Source organism: Citrus sinensis, chromosome 9, assembly GCF_022201045.2.
Source record: "Citrus sinensis cultivar Valencia sweet orange chromosome 9, DVS_A1.0, whole genome shotgun sequence".
In the NCBI taxonomy this organism is placed as follows: Eukaryota; Viridiplantae; Streptophyta; class Magnoliopsida; order Sapindales; family Rutaceae; genus Citrus; species Citrus sinensis.
The window spans coordinates 9931634-9953941 of record NC_068564.1 but is presented as its reverse complement, the minus strand read 5'-3'; the positions used below and the strand labels follow the sequence as shown (position 1 = coordinate 9953941).

Sequence of the window (22308 nt, the reverse complement as noted above, 5' to 3'; positions counted from 1 at the left end):
GCTTGGAATTTAATCCAAGCTTAAGGATGGATGGCAATGGATCGGATTTGACTCAAGATCCATGTGATCTAAATCTAATCAGATTGGATTTGGATTGGATTTGGATATCGATGCGTGGATTATGGCGGATCCGGAGTAAATTTGGATTTATTTTAGGGATATTATTATTTTTTCACCAAATGTATTTTGACACATCATGTTAGTACCATGGTTTGGTAAAACTATCATTTTATCACCAAACGTTTAAATTATTAGTATTTTCTCACAATTTCGTTAAAATTCAATTAATATTTAACGGAAAAATTTTAAAAGGTCAATTTTACTTCTGGAGCGTAAAAGACGATTTTGTCCTTTAAGAATGAACAGCAGCAAGTGATGATTAAATTACAAAAATAATCCCAAAAGTAGCCGTTACATTCAAATAGCGGCTATTTTTATGTTTATAAAAGTTGCTGGTGGTTGCCATTTCAACCAGCAACCAGCAACCCCATTTGAGCACCAACAACCCAACTGAAAAAGAAAGAAAATGGCAACCCAGCAACTCAATTTCTAACGCACAACTACAAGCCACAGTAAACATTTCAATACCACTGCACCAGCAAGCCCAAGCCATTTTTAAACACCAGCAAGCTCATTTTATTACTAGCAATCAGGCCATTTCAACCTCAACTAGCAACCCCATTTCAGCCCCAACAACCCAGAAAATGACATGCCCAGCTCAAAGACAGCAAAACCAAACATACTTTATCATTCAAAGACAGCAACAATAAGCCATTGTAAACACTACATTTCATCCAAGCTCAAAAAATCTAGCTCTTCTTAATCTTCACTCAAAACCAAACATAGTTTCAGCCTTCATACACATAAATTCAAATAAAACAATGGCCTCCAGTAGTAACTTAAGTGTTAATACCAGGGTTCGAGCTAAGAAACATGCCGAAGTTACCTGCTACCCTAAATATTGCAATTGTGGAGTGCAGGTATGTGCGATGGTATCTACAACCTCGGAAAACCCTAATAAGCTCTTTTGGACATGCAGGTTTAAAAAGTGTAATTTTTGGCAATGGACAGCAAAAGAAGATGTGAAAATGCGTAACATTACATCCGGTCATGGCATGAACCTAAATGAAGATGTGATGAAGATAAGTGAACGACTACGATGCATTAAAGCGAAACTGAAATTGGTCATAGTTTTTATTTGTGGCATTGTGATAGGCTTATTTATGAGGAAGTAATGTAATAAACATGAAAAGTAATGCAACTGGAAAGTAATCAAAACAGTTTGTGGATTCCAAAAACATAACAGCAACTTAATGCACTAATATAAAGTTTGTGCATCCAAAATACATAACAGCAACTTAATGCACTAATATAAAGTTTTGTGCATCTAAAATACATAACAACACCTTAATGGTAATATTTCATACAACATCTAATATCTGTGAAGCTTGTGAGCCTTGAGTTGGATTCAAGGAAACATTATCAGCTTCATATTGGCCTGGACAAAAAAATTATTACCTCATTATCTAAGACCAGCAATAGCTATTTGCAGACATCAAACATTAATTTGAAACAATAACATACCTCTGTTACGTCCTCTTACTCCATCGCCTCTTGCTCTTACTCTATTACCCCGTTGGCCCCTTCAGCCTCTATTCCCTCCTCTTCCTCTATTACCAGTACCTCATCTTCCTCTATGAGCAATAAAGCTCTCTTGTGAACCACCTACAGCCTATTTAAATTGAAATATATAAATAATAAAATCATCAATATTTATAACAAAGTAAAAATTACTCAATGAATAACAATAAACGAATTACCACTTTCTTTGTCCTCTTTGAAGTACGTGCTGCATTAGAACTTTCTCCCGGCCCACTAACTCCCTATTTAAAATTACATAGATAACAATAAAAAATTAATTTCAATACACATAAAAACAATTAAAACATTAGGTTCAGTGGCTGTTACCTGCTGGGCTCTTAATTCTCTTGCTATCGATGGCCTTAATGGACATTTCCTGACATTGTGGTTCATCCCACCACAAAAGGAGCAGCAGATATAAAATGATATGTTTTTTTTTTATTGGCTCAGTGGCTGCCCTTTTCCTTGACTTTTTTGGTCTTCCAATCTTCTTGGTAATCTCAGGTGGGAAGAGCTTGGGCCTATCACAAGGGTCCCATGTAACTTTGTCAGGAATTGGCTTGAACATCACTACATATGTGTTCAAGTACGCCTCTTTGCTGAAGTATTTTGGTAGATACTCTGTTGCTGTGTGTCTAGCTTGACTAATTGCAGCCATAGCATGAGTACATGGGATTCCAGCTAGGTCCCAATAGCCACAATCACAGGACCTGCTCATGAGATCGACAATGAACCTCCTTGCTGGATAATAACCCTTGTCTTTAACCTAACAAAAATTACATAATGATTAAATAATAATTATAAGGTTGATGAAAAAAAATTGATTAACCTAACAAACATTCAGGTTCAGGAAAAAAATAATTATAAGGAACATAAGTTAGAATTATACTTGAAAGTGAAGATCCCCAGAAGCCATTACATTCATCTTGCTTCCACATTCATATGCAGCATCCAATTTTTTTTTCACTCTAGGTGGAACGTTGGTCCAAGATTGTGCTTCTTTTTTCCTTTCTGTGAAGAGTGTCATGAACATGCATCTAATTTCTTCAAGCATGGTCAAGCAAGGCTTCTCTCTGTGGGGTAATATCCAACTATTAAAACACTTTGAAGTGTTGTTAGTTGTACGGTCTACGTTACAATTCTTGTCATACTCATGTCTTGACCAAGTAAACCCAGCAAGCTCAGTCTCCAGCCACTGCCATGCCTCTAACTTCTCTTTTTTGAGCTTTTCCATTGCAATAGCGTAATCAAACTTGTTAGTGCTACTGACAGCCCTCCAAAACAGATTTCTCAAACTAACACCAAGATGTTCTTTGCAGAAGTTAGCATATACGTGCCTAGCACATGGTCTGTGATATGCAGTAGGCCATGTTATCTCAATGACCCCCAACAAACCCTTTTCCCTATCTAAGCAAAATGTAATCTGCTCTAAGCCATTATCAAAATACGAATGCAGAATTTCTAAAAACCACGACCAAGTTTCAGTATTCTCTATCTCACACACTGCTAATGCTAATGGGACCATTCCATTATTAGCATCCATACCCACAGCAGCTAATAGAACTCCACCATATTTTGATTTCAAGTGACACCCATCCAACCCGATATATGGCCTACAGCCATTGTTAAGGGCATTTTTTTGAGTTGGAAATGCCATAAAGAATCTCTGAAAGAGCACTTTCTTAGGCCTAGTTACAACATCACAAAGCACTTTACAAATTGCACCAGGATCATACTTGTGAATCACTGCAGCATATTGAAACAAATCTTCGTATCCCCTTGCATGATCTCCATTAATGTCTTTTCTTGCCCTCTCTCTACCCCTATATAGTTTTAAATCCCCTATCCGCACACCATAAGTCTCCAACATAAACTCACGAAGAACAGAAATCTTCACATGAGGATCTACAACAACTTTCCTTTTAATTTTCTCTGCTATCCATTTATTGTTCACTGCCACTGACTTTCCAGTCTGTCTACATTCATGCTTCTTTTGCAACTCTTTGATTGCAAATCCACCATTGCCCTTTATTTTACCTCCCATCACATACCATGGACACTCACTAATCTTGCATTTTCCGTAAAATCTCCTAGGCTCATTGTACACCTTTGCAATTTCAAAGCCTTTATCCACCATCACTTCACCTAACACATATCTAAAATGCTCAACATCATCAAATACATCTCCTAACCTCAGCCTATGTTTACCATTACGCCCTGGCTTACATGCATGCACTTCAATATAATCCTTCAGCTGAGTGGTACCCAAATCATAATCTGAATCTGATGTGTCTGCTAACAGCTGAGGATATACTTTAGCTGTTTCATCGTCAGAACTAGAACCCCTAGCATCATCCATAATATCTGCACCATTATCTTCATTTTGGTCATCGTCATCAGTATCATCATCATCAGTGTCATCTATACGACTCCCATCAGTTGAATATACTACATCATCATCATCATTCTCATTCAGCTCTATTGGTGGCCCTTGTATGCCTCCAGTCCTAGGTGGTGGTTCATTTCCACCATCATTCACCCATGTAATTTGCTCTGCAGATAACTACACTCCACAGTTATGTAGCATCGCTTGTAACACCCCACAAAGCGGTAAATCAGGACATAGGGTTGGCAAAATTGTGGCTTTAAACACTGCCACTTCCATTGAATCATGTACAGCGAACTGAGCCTGCAAGACTGCCTCAGAATCTACAATAATCGAAAGCTTGTTCCTTGGGTTGGTAACCGATAACTGCACACTTTCAGGAGTCGTCAACCCATGCTCCCTGGTAATCTTCAATGCTTCATTCTTCATCTGCTACAGGGTATATTCTTCAGGTTCAATCAACCCTATACGATGTCTTTCACCTTTGTAAAGTAAATGTAGTTGTAATGGTAACATCATCTACAAGATTAAAAACGAGGAAACATTTTGAATAACTGAAATTACAACATAACTCAAAGCAATTTAATTAGGTAAAAAGTAATGAAAAATAACTAAAAGTATGGCCAATAACCAAAATTTCAGTAAAACGGCAAATGCATGTAAGCTTGATGGTTACAAATAAAAAATTAATTAACAGTAAGCAAAAATTAATTAACAGTAGGCAACTAATAGTCCTAATCTATTAAATTCAAGTGCTAATCACAACTCAAAGCAATTTAATTAGGTAAAAAGTAACGAACAATAACCAAAATTATGCCTAATAACCAAAATTACAGCAAAACGGCAAATGCATGTAAGCTTGATGATTACAAATAAAATGGCAAAAATTCATTAACAATAACCAAGTAGTAATCCTACTTACAATGGACAGAGTAGAAGACAGTAGAGATGGAAGAACACTGCTGCGAGAGTGAGAGGGATATGCGTCAGTTACAATGAGCGAGAGAGGGCGGAGATGGAATTGCCCGCTTTCTTTACAATTGAGAGTGAGGGGGGTTGATTTCGATTTCTAGGGCTCCATGTCCAAATTGCCCGCTTTCTTTACAATTGCAAAACGCAACGTTTTCGCCTCACGTGATATGTCCAAAATACCCTTATGACGTCAGCATAGCTTTTATTCAGTTAACGGAATGGTGGAAAAATGCTAACAGTTTAAACGTTTGGTAGTAAAATGATAATTTTACCAAACCATGGTACTGACATGATATGTTAGAATACCTTTGGTGGGAAAATGATAATATTCCTTTATTTTAATATCAATATCTAAATCTATATTTACTCACCATTTAATGTAATTTTATTTTAAAAAATTCTTAATAATTATGTAATTATAAATGATGATAAAATTTATTTATTAGCATGTATTTAAGAATCTTAAATCTTAAAGGTACTTAATTGATAATAAGACAAAAATTTATCAAGTGTAAAATAAAATTAGGATAGTATGCCCTAATTTTTTTTAAGTTTTTTCACTTTATAATTTAGTCTCTATAATTTAGTCACTCTATAATTTAATCTACTCTTACTTCTCCACTTCATTTGAATGCTTGGATTAGTTATTTAATTGTTAGAAAAATCCACAGACTTGAGTTTATTTTTCTATTATTTTCTCATAATCTTATTTATTTTGTATAATCACTAATCAATGGTGGCTATTAACTATAAAATAATTATGTTAATCATATATTTAGTTAAATATGATCATAATAAAAATAATAAAACACCGAATATAATAAATCATTTTTAACTTATATGTTATTATTTAATGATATAGGAATGATGATGGTGTGCAATGGATATCAAAATAATAAAGGAGACATTAGAATATTATAATGATTTTATTATGCAATTACTTTTTATCGATATTTTATTATCTTTCTTATTTGTTTATTTTGGTGTAAAAGTAGAAGCTACAATACTTATTAGATTTTTTGTACAAATTATATAATTTAATTGTTACCAATGCATTTTAGTCTTAAATTTTCTTTCTAAAAAAAATTGTTCTCTTATTATTGAGATTTAGAATTCATGATGGATCTAGAGTAGATTTGGATTTTAATTTTTCAATTTGGATTTGGAGCAGATATAAATCTTTATTTTTTGTTTCAGATCTAGATATGGAGCGAAAAATATAGATCCATAACTGATCTGGAGTAGATACAGATCTTAAATTTTATTACGGATCTGGATCTGAAGCAATATAGATCCAATCCATATATGCTCCATAGCCATCCCTATCTAAGCTACTTCTTGGGTAAGTTATTTGAGAGGAAAATCAAAACTAAAGTTTACACTTAGGCTCACATTCTCGTAGGAAATATATCGATATAAATAATACATATTGGAATTTAACATCAAAGCTACTCCCAAAAATCAAACTCACTGTTTCCAAACCAATCTCATGCCACAACTAAGCACCGTCACTGCCGAACTTGGCTAGTATCATACCAGTGTTTGGTTTTGACGACAGGGGTAATTTGGTATTTTAGCAGTCAAGTAACGATCATCACGCAAGATCACTGGATTGTGTATTACTGTATTATGTCATGTTAAATTTAGATTGATATAAACACGATCTATTTAATAATTGTGTTAAAATATCAAAATTCCCGATCTGAATAATAAATGGGTGACTTGACGTACCTATTTAATAGTGAGATAATCACATAACCCAACATAGCATAATTCAATAACTTGCTTAAACTAATTTAACACGATTTACATAAAAATTTGTGCACTTATTTGACACAAATGATACTCTTTTATGTATTTAAATAAGAGTAATGATACAGCCACAAACTCTTATACAAACTTATTTTGTACAAACTGACGTGGCATGATAAGATTAGTTGAATGAAAATATAAATTAATAAAAACAAACTATGTAGGTCAAGTGATATTTAATTCAACCAATCTTATCATGCCACATCAGTTTGTACAAAATAAGTTTGTACAAGAGTTTGTGGTTGTATCATTACTCTTTAAATAATATTTTGCATAAATATTATAATATATATATAAATATTATACATTTATACCATTAAATTTTAAAAAATAGAAATTTAATAAAACATTATATAAATATTCACCCTTCACATAAAAAAGAGAATAAATTTAATATTTAACTTTTGATGACAAGAACATTCTATTAATTTTGGTTAATAATTTGATAATTGTGTCATTAATCATGTAAATAAGATAAAAAATTGAACCTTGACCTGACACAAAAAAAAAAAATCATGTTGATCCCAAACCAGATCTATTTAATAATCATGTCAATTTTCATAATTCGAGCTCATTTATTTGTGTCGAGAAAACAAATGTTGTCAAATTTTGCCAACTATAAACGTCGAGGGGAACCTTGAAATTAAGAGAAAACATTCTATTTAAGCGAGAAGACTCCAAACCTCAGGGGAGGTTTTTGAAAATTACTCTACGCATACAAAAAGTCAATGTTCAACGGTGGAGTTTAAAGCACCGAAGGAAAAAAAAAAGCACGAACACTGTTTTTGAAACTTCATTATTTATTTATTTATCATTTTTTTCGTTGATTTTAGTTCGGAAAAGCAGCGGATCAGATCAATAATGGCAACGGCATGTTCTCAGTCTCAGCTCTCGTGCTTCTCTTCAATCAACCGCAAACTTCGCTTTCAACGACGCTTCGTTTTGTTACCGGGCTTTCGCTCCTCCAAGGTACCTCTTTACTCGCCCTAAAAGAATTTGGCTTTGTTTGTTTATTTTCTATTGATTTGCATTCGTTTAGTGCTTTTTTTAAGCCGCCTTTGTATTTACATATAGGTTATTTAGTCTATAAATTTCTCACCCAGATACTAGTAAAGGCCCATTTTAGACTAAGAATTTATCCTTTTGGAAAATTTCAATTGATGGTCATTGTATTGATTTTGACTGTCTAATAAGATTAATCATTTTAGATATAGATACATTGGTACTAAGCATGTTGTGCTTAATCCATGAAATGTTGAAACAACATGTGGGTCTGTGTTGAAAGTGCATAATTTATTTATTTTTAAGCAGTTTAATGCCGTGCAAGTGGTGCTAACTGCTGGTACTTTTGCAGTCTTGGGTTTGTATGAGTCTTGATGACAGGGGCACAAACATGACAAGTTCCGAGATTAAAACTACTGTAAGTTATACTTCTGATAATCAATCAAAACCATATGTTGAAGGGACAACAAAGTCGTACCCGACCGTAGAAGAAGAAAATTCCTCTGGAGAAATGGGGAAAACTGAACCGGTACCAGAAGATTGCGCCACACAACCAAAAAAGGCAGCAAAAATCCATGATTTCTGTTTTGGGATTCCTTATGGTGAGTATGCTTTGTTTTGTTGGAATTTTTAATTATTTTATGTTTGGTATTGGAGAGACATGAAGTGAAGGTAAATCTTGTTCATGCACCCTCATTTTGTTATGCTTGTTGAAAGAATCTCTAAACTCGATTTCTGTGGCTTGACTAGATAATTTATTTGGATCATTTAAGCATTACATAAACTATGGTACCTCAAATGCCATTGCGATTGCCATTGACATTGTTTTATCAAAGGTCAATCGTAAATATGACTCTGTATACACATGCATGAGAATGTAACTATAACTCTCTTTTTTTTGTCTTATGTTAAAAAATCATTCGTGACAGTTTTTTGTATTTTACTTGTGGAAATGCTTGTATTGATTGAGTACTTTAAATTCTGCTATCTAGCTGTAAAATTCTTAAGGTGTTTTAAAATATGGATTAAAAATATGTTTCAGAAACAAGCCCATTGGTAGGCATTAAAATATGACTTAGCCCTTGCTTGTTTTATTTTGAAATATCTTAGAAAAGTTTGCAAGATTATACGAAGTTGGTTTTTAGTTTTATGTGTTTTCTTTTCTCTTGTTCCTTTGGTAAATGTTCAGTGTGAAAAAGAAAGAAAGATTTGACAATAAAATGTAAATTATATTTAAGTGATGGAAGCATATGATTGAATATCAGTCTGCGTGTTTCATTTTGGAGTTTTTTCACCTTTTGCCAGTCATGTGAAGGGATATTCCTTGCCTTTGATTAACACCAAAAGGGAAAGAAAGTACATTGGAAAGCCATGCTAAGAGCACATTCAAAGTAGGCATTTTGTCTCCTGAAGTTGTCTAGCTGTGTTTGGACAACTTTGGGGGCAGTGACTCAGAGATTTTCTATAATAAGCCCTTGTGATGAGGATTTGTAATATTTTCTTTTCTAAATCTTGAACCCAGGAAATTTACTACGTCACAGCATCAAGATCAAACCTCAACTGAGAGCCATTTGAGAACTAGATCGACTTTTGTGCCCGTTATGGATTAGGATCTGTTTCTACTGGCTTCTTTCAAACTTTGCTTTTTTGTATAATTCCATTGTGTTAGGCTTGCCGCCCATTGTAGTATATCTCCATTTATCTTTTGGAATTTTTTTTTTTAAATTGTATTTATACTTTTGCCTTTTTGATCTGTACAAATACAAGTAAACAATGCTGTTGGTGTGTCTTTAGTCCATTATTATGTCGATATCTGTATTTATTTATCCCTTAATTTTTTAGTAAAATAATGCAGTTGGGCTTGCTACTGCAAAATCTTCAATTCTACTTTGTCACAGGTGGTCTTGTACTAGGTGGAGGACTTTTTGGTCTTATTTTCTCAAGAAATCCTGCAACTTTAAGAACTGCCTTGATTGGGGGTGCGTTGCTAGCCCTCAGCACCTTCAGCCTCAAGATCTGGAGGCAAGGAAAATCAAGTTTACCATTCATACTAGGACAAGCTGGTAAGAACTTGCACTAATGTCAACCATTTTCTTTTTGAAAATTTCGATGTTCGAGATTTCTTTCTTCTCCATCGTTTGTTAGCTATTTGTTTCTTTCATGGATGGGCAAAGTTAGAAACAAACATACTGGTGAAAATTAGAGCAGGAAGAAAGTCTGTGTCTGCATGATTTTTGAGCCTTTGATATTGTTATTCTGTTCAAATTAGACTTGAGCAGTTGCTCCTAGGATTTTATTGAAGAAGTTTTCATTTTCCCTTAGGCTCCATTCAAAGAGTATGTGTATGTGATGGAGACAATATCATGTGTTTGATATTTACTCATTGCCTTACAAGATGATTCATCTGTCTTGCGAGTGAGAATTGGAATTTCTGTTATGGATCAAGCTGGTGGATGGTCAATGTCATTAGATTCCTGATGCACTAATGATTAGGAGCATGTATGCCTATCCATATAGATAGCTTGAATTGAATTGGGACTTTCAGTTATGACAAGTGAAACGATATATTTGTACAAGATGGGTGATTTGAACCAACTAGCACCTAAGAGCATACTAGTTGGTTCAACTGGAATAATATCTGTGGTTGTATGGGTTTCTAACCCCACTGACATGGGTGGAAAGGGGATTGGCTCATCATCATGCTAAAGTGGGGATGTTTTTCTTAATGCGTGAAGCTTTTTAAGCATCAATAACTGTAAAGTGATAGTGTTTCCACCAGTTTTTTACCTTTCCTAATGATAGATGAATCCAAATCAGTAAAGCTGATGGATGGTCAATGTCATTGGATTCCTGATGTACTAAAGAATTGATAAAATGGATTTCTATCCTTATATATCGATTGAATTGAAGTGGGATACAATTCTTGGCAAGTGAAACAATTTTTTCATTTAAGGGGGACTTTTTGGATTACATTTTGAAAAGATGGGCATATGCCTTTCTGAAGCTTGAAACTTCTTGAGCATCAATGATCATAGAGTACTAGTGTTTCCACCAGTTCTTTTCCTTTCCCAAATAGGATGAATTCATATCACTCTTAATATGTAAGCCAATTTTCTCTCAAAGACAATAGATCGTGCTTCTAATCTCAATATTTAGTTTGTGAACAATTAGCATTCTGTTTATGATAGCTTAATTATTTGCCTTACTCTTATGTAAATGAAGATGTTAGAAATCCATTTTTGCTTTACCGTGTGTTTGAAAAAGATTTGTACATTCTTCAAAGCTTATCTTACGGTATCTCATCTCTGTGATCTTGCAGTGCTCTCAGCAGTCCTCTTAAGGCAGAACTTTGAAGCCTACTCATTGGTAGTAATCTCATAATAGCAATATTACTCTTCTTCCTTAAGCTAGCTATTTTTTTTTTATTCTTATTTTATTTTTATGCATATTAAATTTTTCTTGCTAACCATATAATGTTATGTGGATGCAGACAAAGAAGCTATTTCCAACAGGGTTTTATGCTGCCATTAGGTAATTTATACGTGGTTTCTCTATTTTTGTTAACAGATGATAAATTGATGCTGGTACTCAATACAAGTATTTTTGTTGTTTGTTACCTATTGCAGTGCCGCAATGCTGTGTTTCTATTCGTATGTGGTTGCTTCCGGAGGCAATCCCCCTCCAAAGAAGTTGAAGTCATCTGCTGCTGCCGTGTCATAAAGAGATTTCTGAAGGACCAGGGCAATTAGACTCTTTTACAGGAGTTTTCTTGTATTAGGTGCATGTCAGTTATAGGAACTGCCGTCGTTTGGCTATGAGTTAAGCATTTTTACATGTGGTTCCATGTTGCATACAATATGGGAGAAGCAGTCAATTGAGGTCATTTTACAGCAATAATGCACGATTGAGATGAGTGAACTTCTTAAAACCAAAATTGTAGAGAAAATGAAGGCAATAGTGAAAACATATTAATATTTCCTTCCTTTTTTCCTTTTTTTTTTAAGCTCAAAGAATTTCCACTTCATTTATTTTTGTTTCTTGTTCAGACTTAAAGAGCTAGCTAGCATTTACCAACAATATATTATTGCATTAATAAGATGAGTTGAAGATAGTTTGTGTAAGAAAATGGCAAGTTCCAATTCCAAACTAGCCCACTTTTTTTTAATTTTTTTTTATCCAAACCCTTTGGGCTTCAGAATGTTTTTGGTTTAGGCGGGGCATGGGAAATTATGGTCATTGGCAAGCTTGTCGAAATTTGCATGAATTTTCATACATGCAACCATGCAAGCTCTAGCACATTACTCATCCCACACCAAATTAAATAAATTTCTCACTAAATTTGGTTCGAGGGTAATTCAAACCTTTCTAATTAGACAATCCCTTCGAAGACAACATTCATTGAAGATAGATTCCAAATGATGAATAAATAGTTTGGAATGAACGTATAGGTGATATACATGTCACAAGATATTTTTATACAAACTGAATTGACAACTTACTAGAGAAGTTGATTAAATGAAAGCATCACAAGGCTCGCATAATATTTCTATTAATTACTTTTACTTTTCAATCAATCCCTTCATATCACGTCCAACTCAGTATGTATAAGGATATTTGTAAAATTATTTGCTTGTGTTTGTATCATTATTTATCACGGTCCATATCTTTTAAAAAATTAAATATATCTAAAAATTTTCTAATAAATTATTGAACCCATGCCACTTGTCAATGATCCGAACAAACAAAGGGATGGTCCAAAGTATATTGCAGTCAAAATGGCTTGATTCCATTACAAATGTGCCACTTATTAGGGTTGTAAATGACCACTTACTCAATCAATCCCTTTCATGATGTGAAATGAAAATAAATGATGCTGCTGACAACAGCTAAATTTAGTGCCCGTTTCTCTCAACGAGTTGAAGCCCTCATCAGATATGCACCTCATAAAGTTGTTTCTTATTTTAGTAATTGTTGTCTTGTTCTCCACTCTACTCTCCACTTTAAGCAACTTCTTCAATTTGTTGATCAATTACTAGCCTTTTCTTTCCGTTTATTTTTTCTTCTCAACAATCATGATGAAGTATTATTGTCTACCTATCGCTGCATGTGAACAAATCATATGATGTTTATTGAAGATAAAGTCGAATTTCATATGTGAATTTGGAATCTTTAAAACAACATGAACAGAGAAACTAACTTAAAACGACATTAATGGAGAAACTAACACTCATGAGGAGATTTGTTAATAATCAAGATTTGTCGCAGAGCTAATCTCCCATGAAGGGATTCCATTGGCGCCTTTAACAAAGTAGAGGCCATTATCCCACTACTAGCCTATGATCTAAGCGACATGAAGCTTAATGACTTTAGTTTTGAAGTGTTGAAATCTATAGATATACTAAATTCTAATGAGAAATTTAGATACATACACTTGTAATACATCACAAAATCTACAAAGACTAACTTAGAAATATATTTTTACTAGTATTAATAAGATAAATCTACCTTTATATCACATTTTATGAAAAGGGAATAGAATCCTCGAACTGGTTGGCTTGCAACCCCAATGGCAAACCTGAAGATTTAATACAACAAAATCATAACTTTTACAAGTTGCAACTTGTAAGTATCATTACAAGCTCTTATTTTCAAAATGCAACCGTTAATCCATTATGTGGAATTTTCACCCAGAAATACAGCAAAGAGATGATTACACAACTATATTCTAGGTTTCTAGGGAACCTTCCCTTAGGCTTAGGGCATAGGAGTATGACCACCTCTCTAAAGTTGTCAGCTTGCTAAGATGGTCATGCGTGAGCACGACTAGACATATAACAACAGTTTACCCAAAGCATCTCCTTTTGGCAGTTAAGGATCAACCTGTCCTTCGAGTCAATAACAAATCATGCGTATAAAAGTTGAATCATTTCTCATAATTTTGAAATTTCAAATCATATTTAACCTTCTCTCATCGATAGAAATGTTTCAATTTAGCATTTTAAATCTGTTAAAGTTGAGGAAAATTATTAAACTATATAGTTCGATAGTGTAATGTTCGAGAAAGATATTAAGGCATATGATTTAATAACTTTTTCAGATTTTAATAAAGTCTAAAATCTTGGATCAGATTAGTACTCATCTCATCCATATATAAATTAACCACTCACTGCCATTTGGTGATCCAATCAATTATATTCCCTTTGTTTAGTAACCAATATTTTCATTTAATTTGCTCAACCCTAAGCATACATAGATAGATTAATTACATCCAACAGTAAAATATGGATTATAATTTGCTAAATTTATAATTACAATGTGGTTCTTTAATCTAATGGGATTATCTTCTTAAAGATCTACACATGGAACGAATTTATTTACTTAAATAACTTTTTTTTGTAGACACCTTTTTCCCTTAATATTATTTTGTCCGAGCTAAGCTTGGGAACATGAATCTAGCTGAAGCACCTTATAAAGAAAGAAGGCAGCACACTATACCAAAACTTCATTAATTCTTTAAAATTATGGAATATTAACCAATTCTTGATATGATAGGGCTCCAAAAGTGTGGATCCAACCTCATGATTAGTGGGGACTCAAGCGCTGGTTGGAGAAAATAATTTTTAAAAAAATTAAAGAAAAGGTTACTTGAATTACTAATTAATCCCATTAAATTTATTAAAGTAGCCCCATTAATTTTAAAAATAGCCACATAAACCTTTAATATTTAATCTTTAACCATGACAATTATTAAAGCTCACACTTTAATTAAAAAATAAAAGCCCACAATAAATCATATGAGTAATTATACTGTTATTTAATTTAGACCCATTAAATCTATTAAAATAATCACTACAAACTCATTAATCCATAAAATTTTAATTTTCACATCTTGTCTTTATATAATTTAGTTTCTTGCAAATAATTTTTATCCATGAACCCTTCCATGCTTGTCCTTGCGTGCTTGTCTTTTGGGGGAAAAAAAAAAGCTTGAGAATCGATCTTATACAGAATATTTGTTCATGAGGTGCATGCTAGTCACCAAAATTGCTTCTTTTTCTGGGGACCCCAACTTAACTTATAACATGATTCAAATCATCTAGATCACTACTCAAAATTTTCCACATTTGAGAACTGAGATAGGGCAAATCTCTACCACCATCAGTGTCAGAGATATATAAATTACAAATAAATAAAAAAATCCATACATACAGAGAAATTGATTTGGAAGAAGAAAAAACAAGTGCTTTTGGAGAAATTTGATATCCACAAATAAAATCCATCCAACGAATTAACAATATACCAAACAAGACAGGCTTCAAGCATGCTCTTTAAAAGTCTTTTTAGCATAGATTTTAAAGTCTGCGGAAACATAAGAATCTTTCTTTTTGTGATAATGACTATTAGCGTGCCAAGGCACATGGAGTGTTGGTGCCCGTTGTTGTCCATGAAATTTACGTTATAAACTTAGAATATGATTGAATCTCTATGATAGGTATTGAGAAATAATGGCCTTAACGTTCTCAATCAAAACCCTAATATTGACATGTGCCATATAGAAATTGTTAATAATTTAGCTAAGAAATAGGGCATTCTCATCACCACTTGCTAGATCCCATAAATTTCTTCTGTATTTGCTCTTTGGAAACCTTTGATTCCAATTTCGTGCAATGCTATTGCCTTTCAGAAATTGATAGCCACAAGATTAATTAAGCAAGCAATTGTTTTGGGATAAATGTTCATTTAATCCCTATATTTTGAATTCAGTGTCTAGTTAATCATTTTATTTTGAAAAATACCTCAAGATACCCTTGTTATTGAATATGTGATACTCAAAACTCTTATTTCTTTTTTTACTTTTACAATAACACCCTTGCAATAATTTTAAAATAATGTTTAATACATTTACAATAACCTCCCCATAAGGCCAACAATCTCCCCCTCAATGACGCGCTAGAACTCAATCTATTTTGTGCTCATGTTTCAACATAACTAGCTTCAGCATGCTCGCCCCTCCATAAGGCCAACAATCTGCCCCTCAAGACACCCTAGAACTCATCTATTCTATGCCTACGTTTCAACATAACTAGCTTTATCATGTTGGCCGCCATAAGACAACAGTCTCCCCCTCCGCGACACTCTAGAACTCAATTTATTTTGAACCCCTTGTTTCAGCATAGAACTCGATCTATTTTGCGCGCACATTTCAACATGATTAGCTTCAACATGCAAGCCCCCCATAAGGCCAACAATCTCCCCCTCGACACCTTAAAACTCGATCTATTCCACACCCACATTTCAACATAACTAGCTTTCAGCATGCTTAATTTTGGAGTTTGGCCTCCACCATCCATAATGGATCAAGGTGCTTATTGCAGCTTCCTAATAGGTTACTATCATTTGATTTCTCCGATTTCAACATGCTTAACTGTGGAGCTTTGAAGTAAAGATTGCTATATTCTTCTGAAAACCAATTATTAGTTAAAGAATATATATTAAACCATTTAACTTCATTCTTCCATAATCCTAAGAGTGGGCGTTGCCCCCCTAAGGCCATCACATACTTTTTTTTAATAATAACTATTGTTTAATCTAAATGAGTATGTATACACATTATACATAAAGTAGCTAGTATTCGATTTGCATTTTTGTTTATCTATTTTAAGCGCAAGGATTTTCTTCTTTTTTGTCAAGATTTATCAATATTTATATAAAAAAGTTAGCGGCACCTATGATTTAAGGAATTGGCATAAAAATCTTCTTATTTTAAGAAATAATCCCAATTTTGTTTTTGGGAAAACAGGCTCCCTTCTATATTAAAAAATAGTTGCATAAATCCTCGAAGTTTGTCTAAAAAGGGGCTCTATGTGACTTGCTATTACAGAAAACAAGATGGTACCTACATGACTATTTCGTCAAATCATAGGAGTATTGCTATCCTATTACTATTTACCATATAAAATTTATTAACCCTTTTTTAGAGAGCTTTGCTATGGCACAACCTGATATTCAGGTCCACCATAAATAGTTATGTAGGTCTATGCCCGTCCAACACAATGTAAAGATATAAGTTTAGAATATAGAACAAATTTACCTCCAAATATTTAGTAAATACACGTGTGCGTACGCACGCACTTCCACTTAAATCCCTCCCATAACTTATATTTAGGGGTCTAGTATGGTTGTAAAGCTAGGTGAGTTAGTTATTGATTTTCAGTCTAATTATATCTTATAGTAAATGAAAAGTAGCAAGATCCTGTATTTAAACATGTTGATAATAAAAGTTTGGTTATACATTTGGAGTTGAGGAAGAGTTGTTTTAATTGCTTGGAGAATGGACTGTGAGAGACCTTAATGTCCTTAGGGGGGTCCTTGGGGATGTTACCAGCAAAGATCCTTTGATGCTTAAGTTGAAGATCAAGAGTGGCATCATAATAAATAAAATAATAAGAGAGAGAAAAAAGAGTAAGAAAAAAAACTTAAAGGATATTGTACTTTCTCTTCTAATATATTATTTTATCCTAATCCTACCTTTAAGTGATGATCTTTTTAGAGGTCCATTCATTTATGTTGTAAGGTTGAGTTTCATGAAAATATAGGTATAAGAAAACCCTTTATATTTTAATAATTTTCATGAAAAGAATTTGATGCAGTAGGTCAATTAATCAAATTCGAAGCAGTTTTCCCAATAAAAAAAAAAATTCTTCTAAAAGAATGAATACAAATTTATAATCATCTCAAATCCTTATCACAAACTCGAAATTTGTCATTATTATTATTATTTTCTAGAGCATGTATATAACAGGAACAACAGTAATAATATTGACATACAATGAGTATCACTTTCTAAGCAATGGACCAATTTTTATGGAGCGCCACTCTTTTCAAGGGCAATGTTTACAGCATCATTCATTGAACTTCTTCGTAATAAAATCATTTATAGATCATGGCATTCATGATTGTTTTTATGACCATGTATGATATTAAATATAAGCACTTATTAGTGCATTGCTAATCTAATTAAAAGTTGTTTTATTTTCTAGAATAACAACGTTAATCATCTTTATTGCCCTGACATCGTCATTGTGCTCAAATTACTGCTTATTGTGTATGATTAGGTAAATAAAAATTAAAAATTAAATTAAATTAAATTAATCATCTGGTGGGCGTCGTGGCTGACTATATTATATAATTTCAACGAGCTTCATTTGGTTTCCCATTGAACTCGGCGAGCAAAACTGACTCCTTCGGCCCTTTCCGAGTAAAATCATGATAAAGACCCAATTTGGCTTAATTGAGAGAGAGAGAGAGAGAGAGAGATTTGGCATGTTAAATCGATCATTATCAATCTAATCACATGATTTTGGCCCACAAAATCAATGGTTAGGGTTGATGGGAACTTCGTGGACCCAGGATGGACCTCTGTTTCACATGATCCACATGTGGATTTATTCGCTGACCAATAGTTTCGTGATAGGTGTTTTGTTCGTAAATTTAATCAAGCGGGACCCTTTTGATTTTGCAGTCTAACCACCTAAAAATGTGTTTTATTTTTTTCACCAATGTCCCGTCCCTTTCATTTCATTTCTTCATGTCCTTTGTCTGAAAAACATGGCTTGACTGACAATTTGGTCGCTGTACATCATCAATTCGATCTTTAATACAAAGATATCACCTTTCTTGTTCTAGTGGATGGTTGAGTCCTCGGCCATTAATCCTTGATTGCAAATCGAATTTTTGAAAAAAAAAAATCAATCAACCAATGACTTGATGATAATCTTGAAAGAACAAGAGAATTGCTGTAGAAAAAACCCCCCCAAAAAAATAGTGGGTAGGTGATTTGGAGTGGGCGAATAGTATGTCGCCACGTGACAACTCAATTGGAGAAAGGGTGGAATGTTCATTAGATCCTCCTAGAATGCCTTTGGAGCTAAGGAAGCAATAAGGGAAGAAGGGTAAAAGCATACGAATTTATAGTATTACACCTTATTTTATGTAGATGGTCAATGTGGGATGTCTCTACATGTCCATAAAGTATAAAAGCACACGATCCACACATACAGCCGCCACCTGCCCACGAAGGGGAGAGAAGGTTCCTTTGACTAGCATATTTCTTTCCAAGGTTGAAGAAACTTTAGAATACATTGAGTGTATCATATTACTCATATAATAAACAAATGATATTATGATATATATATATTTATTTTAAAAAAATTATCATGTAAATAATGATTATATTAAATTCAATTACAAAAGTCATACATGCATTAATTAGTTGTATTACTTATGACGATTCTAGAATTCCTCCTAAAGTAGTAAACCTCCAAACAACGATTGTGATATAGTATATAGAAGCGATATTAGATGTTGCTTGGGCTCCACGAAAAAAAGATAATTCTCAAAGAAAGAAAATGTTGAATCACAAAAAGGATGAACTAAAAAAAGAATATAAAGTTGATATTATTAATAAAGATTTAAAAGGTATCTTGCATAACAACCCACGTTACTCCACATTGCTTTAATAGATCGTAATCTCAAAGGATGAGTATTTTACATAGCACACCAATGCAACATTTAGACAACTCTCGGTGTTGTACTTTGACATAATAAGCGATAAATACCTAAGATTCCTGAGCTCTCATGAGCTCCACATAAGATCCCTTGAACTTAAATTATGAGCTCCTTGAACTTTTCCAAAGAGTTTCTTTTCACTGAGCTCTCCAAGTCACCCCTCCGGTCCGGAGCTCCCTGAAATATTCAATTACTACGCATTGAATCAATCAAAAGTTAATTTCACCATTCACAACTTAACAAATCTTTAATTTTTGCGGTTTTAAAATAATATTGGTGTTTCAATTCTTATATAATTTTTCTTTTCTTTTCTTTTGAGTTACTAATCACAAGTTTAATTTTCATTGTGCTTATCCAATTTTGCTTTGTACATCAAACACAGATAAAGAGTTATTATTACTAATCAATGACCAAACTTGTCATGGTTATTATGACATACCATTACAAGTTTGGTTGTTACTCCTCTTAATAAGATAACACAAAGCATTTGAGAAAATATTTCACCTCCAATCTTGCAAACAATAAAGACCATCAAAATGTTGGCAACAAAGGCAAAGAAGAAAAGGGCATGAGACACAATAAAAAAGTAAGATGTGTTAAAGAGAGGGAACGAAAATATTAATAATAATAATAATAGTAATAGTAACGGGGGGTGAACACAAAAATATATTTTCTCTAGGGTTTTGCATATATGCGTAAGGGCTTAGAGATGATCGATGTTGTAGTAGTATACACTAGTAGCTCTCCAAAATGCAGCCACCAATCTACATTCCAATTGCAGCATCATTACAAACACCATCATGTCCTCGACGTGAGGCATTTTACCAGAGAAACTCACATGAGGCAGTAAGGTGGTAAACCCGTCCAATAGTGCTCTGTCATTTGGAAGAGCTGTGAATCTCACAATGGGTTCCATCAATTTTTTAAATAATAAATTCAGTAATAGTGTTACAGTGGTCCCATTTTAGAGCCACTATCCTGGCGCATGACAGAATATCGTTGAACAGACTCACCATCTCATATGCTCAGGTAGCAGGCTTTTCTTAAGCAAACTTTTCACTGTTAATCAAAAACTCAAATTGTACGCCATTGCACTAGTGTTAAAATAATAGATTCCATGAATATATAAGAACTCATTGGTAATGTTGTTCATGTTATATAAATCAATACACTATCATGTCACATTATCCTTTTAATTCACATATGTAACTCTAAGTGTAGTTGTATTCCATAAAATGAGCGATGCAGCTCTTTTTTTTTTTAAAAAAATACTGTTACTGTTTAAAGTAGATCTGAGTAGTTGCTCTTAGGATTTTATTGAAGAAGTTTTCATTTTCCCTTAGGTTTCATTCGATGAGTATGTGTATGTGATGGAGACGATAACATTTGTTTGATATTTACCCATTGCCTTACAAGATGATTCATCTGTCTTGCGAGTGAGGATTTGAATTTCTGTTATAGTTCAAGCTGATAGATGGTCAATATATTCATTAGATTCCTGATGCACTAATGACTGAGAACATGTGTAGCTTGAATTGAATTGGGACTTTCACTTATGGCAAGTGAAACAATATTTTCATACAGCATGGGAGATTTGAAACAACTAGCACCTAAGATGGGCATACTAGGTGGTTCAACTGGAAAAATATACACGGGTTTGTAACCTCACTCACATGGGTGGAAAGGGGATTGGCTTATCATCAAGCTAAAGTGTTTGGACGTGCTTTTCTTGATGCCTGAAGCTTTTTAAGCATCAATGACTATAAAGTGATAGTATTTCCACCAGTTTTTCACCTTTCCTAATGACAGACGAATCTAAATCAGTAAAGCTGATGGATGGTTAATGTCATTGGATTCTCGAAGTAACAAAGAATTGACAAAATGGATTTCTATCCATATATGTAGCTTGAATTGAATTGGGACATACAATTCTGGCAAGTGAAACAATGTTTTTCATTTAAGGGGGATTTGTTGCGTTACATTTTGAAAAGGTGGGCACATGCGTTTCTGAAAGCTTGAAACTTCTTGAGCATCACTGAACCTACAGTACTATTGTTTCCACCAGTTCTTTTCCTTTCCCAAAGAAGATGAATTAATATCACCCTTTGAGCCAATTTTTACTAAGAGACAAAAGATCGTGGTTCTAATGATATTTCACACTCGATATTTAGTTTGTGAACAATTAGCATTCTGTTTACGATAGCTCACTTATTTGCCTTACCTCTTATGTAAATTAAGATGTTAGAAATCCATTTTTGCTTTAACGTGTGTTTGAAATAGATGTGTACATCCTTCAAAGCTTATCTTACGGCATCTCATCTCAGTGATCTTGCAGTGCTCTCAGCAGTCCTCTTAAAGCAGAACTTGGAACCCTGCTCATTGGTAGTAATCTCATAATAGCAATATTACTCTTCATTCTTAGGCTAGCTATTTTTCCTTTTTTTAATCTTATTTTTTATGTACATGAAATTTTTCTTGCTAACCATATAATCTCATGTAGTGCAGACAAAGAAGCTATTTCCAACAGGGTTTTATGCTGCCATTAGGTAATTTATACGTGGTTTATCTTTTTTCGTTAACCGATGACAAATTGATGCTGTTACTCAATACAAGTATTTTTGTTGTTTGTCACCTTTTGCAGGGCCTCAATGCTGTGTTTCTATTCATATGTGGTTGCTTCCGGCGGGAATCCCCCTCCAAATAAGTTGAAGTCATCTGCTGCTGCCGCGTCGTAAAGAGATTTCTGAGGACCAGGGCAATTAGACTCTTCTACAGGAGTTTTCTTGTATTAGGTGCATGTCATTTACAGGAACTGCCGTCGGTTGGCTATGAGTTAAGCATTTTTATATGTGGTTCCATGTTGTAAAACATATTAATGTTTCATTTCCGCTTCATTTGTTCTTGCTTCTCGTTAGACTCAAGAGAGG

At 33.7% G+C, this 22308-nt stretch overlaps 2 protein-coding genes across 3 annotated transcripts; one reads left to right on the top strand and one right to left on the bottom strand.

The window, feature by feature from the left end:
• Nucleotides 1-1421: 1421 nt before the first annotated feature.
• LOC127899849 (uncharacterized) lies at nucleotides 1422-4456 on the bottom strand. The gene is made up of 4 exons (XM_052433986.1): nucleotides 4319-4456; nucleotides 2531-4204; nucleotides 1969-2407; nucleotides 1422-1498 (listed from the first exon to the last, which is right to left on the bottom strand). The coding sequence occupies exons 1-4, from the start codon at nucleotides 4454-4456 to the stop codon at nucleotides 1422-1424; spliced, it is 2328 nt and encodes a 775-aa protein (XP_052289946.1).
• Nucleotides 4457-7537: 3081 nt separating this feature from the next.
• Nucleotides 7538-21928, top strand: LOC102610745 (protein FATTY ACID EXPORT 1, chloroplastic). Of its 2 annotated transcripts, XM_006491430.4 has the most exons (6): nucleotides 7551-7780; nucleotides 8166-8415; nucleotides 9712-9876; nucleotides 11133-11179; nucleotides 11304-11344; nucleotides 11440-11791. In XM_006491430.4, exons 1-6 carry the CDS (start codon nucleotides 7673-7675, stop codon nucleotides 11531-11533), a joined length of 705 nt encoding a protein of 234 aa, XP_006491493.2. In that variant the 5' UTR covers nucleotides 7551-7672; the 3' UTR covers nucleotides 11534-11791. The 2 variants fall into 2 exon arrangements, with proteins under 2 accessions (XP_052290350.1, XP_006491493.2); XM_052434390.1 differs by lacking the exons at nucleotides 11304-11344; nucleotides 11440-11791 and adding an exon at nucleotides 21887-21928 and having other exon boundaries at nucleotides 7538-7780; nucleotides 9669-9876.
• Nucleotides 21929-22308: the final 380 nt, after the last annotated feature.

Coding starts and splice junctions, on each gene's coding strand:
- LOC127899849 (XM_052433986.1), bottom strand. CDS start 4,456: ATGAAGAATGAAGCATTGAAGATTACCAGGGAGCATGGGTTGACGACT. Junction 2,408..2,530: donor CTGGGGATCTTCACTTTCAA/GTATAATTCTAA, acceptor AATTTTTGTTAG/GTTAAAGACAAGGGTTATTA. Junction 1,499..1,968: donor GAGAATTAAGAGCCCAGCAG/GTAACAGCCACT, acceptor TTTTTTGTCCAG/GCCAATATGAAGCTGATAAT.
- LOC102610745 (XM_006491430.4), top strand. CDS start 7,673: ATGGCAACGGCATGTTCTCAGTCTCAGCTCTCGTGCTTCTCTTCAATC. Junction 7,781..8,165: donor CGGGCTTTCGCTCCTCCAAG/GTACCTCTTTAC, acceptor GTACTTTTGCAG/TCTTGGGTTTGTATGAGTCT. Junction 11,180..11,303: donor ACTTTGAAGCCTACTCATTG/GTAGTAATCTCA, acceptor ATGTGGATGCAG/ACAAAGAAGCTATTTCCAAC.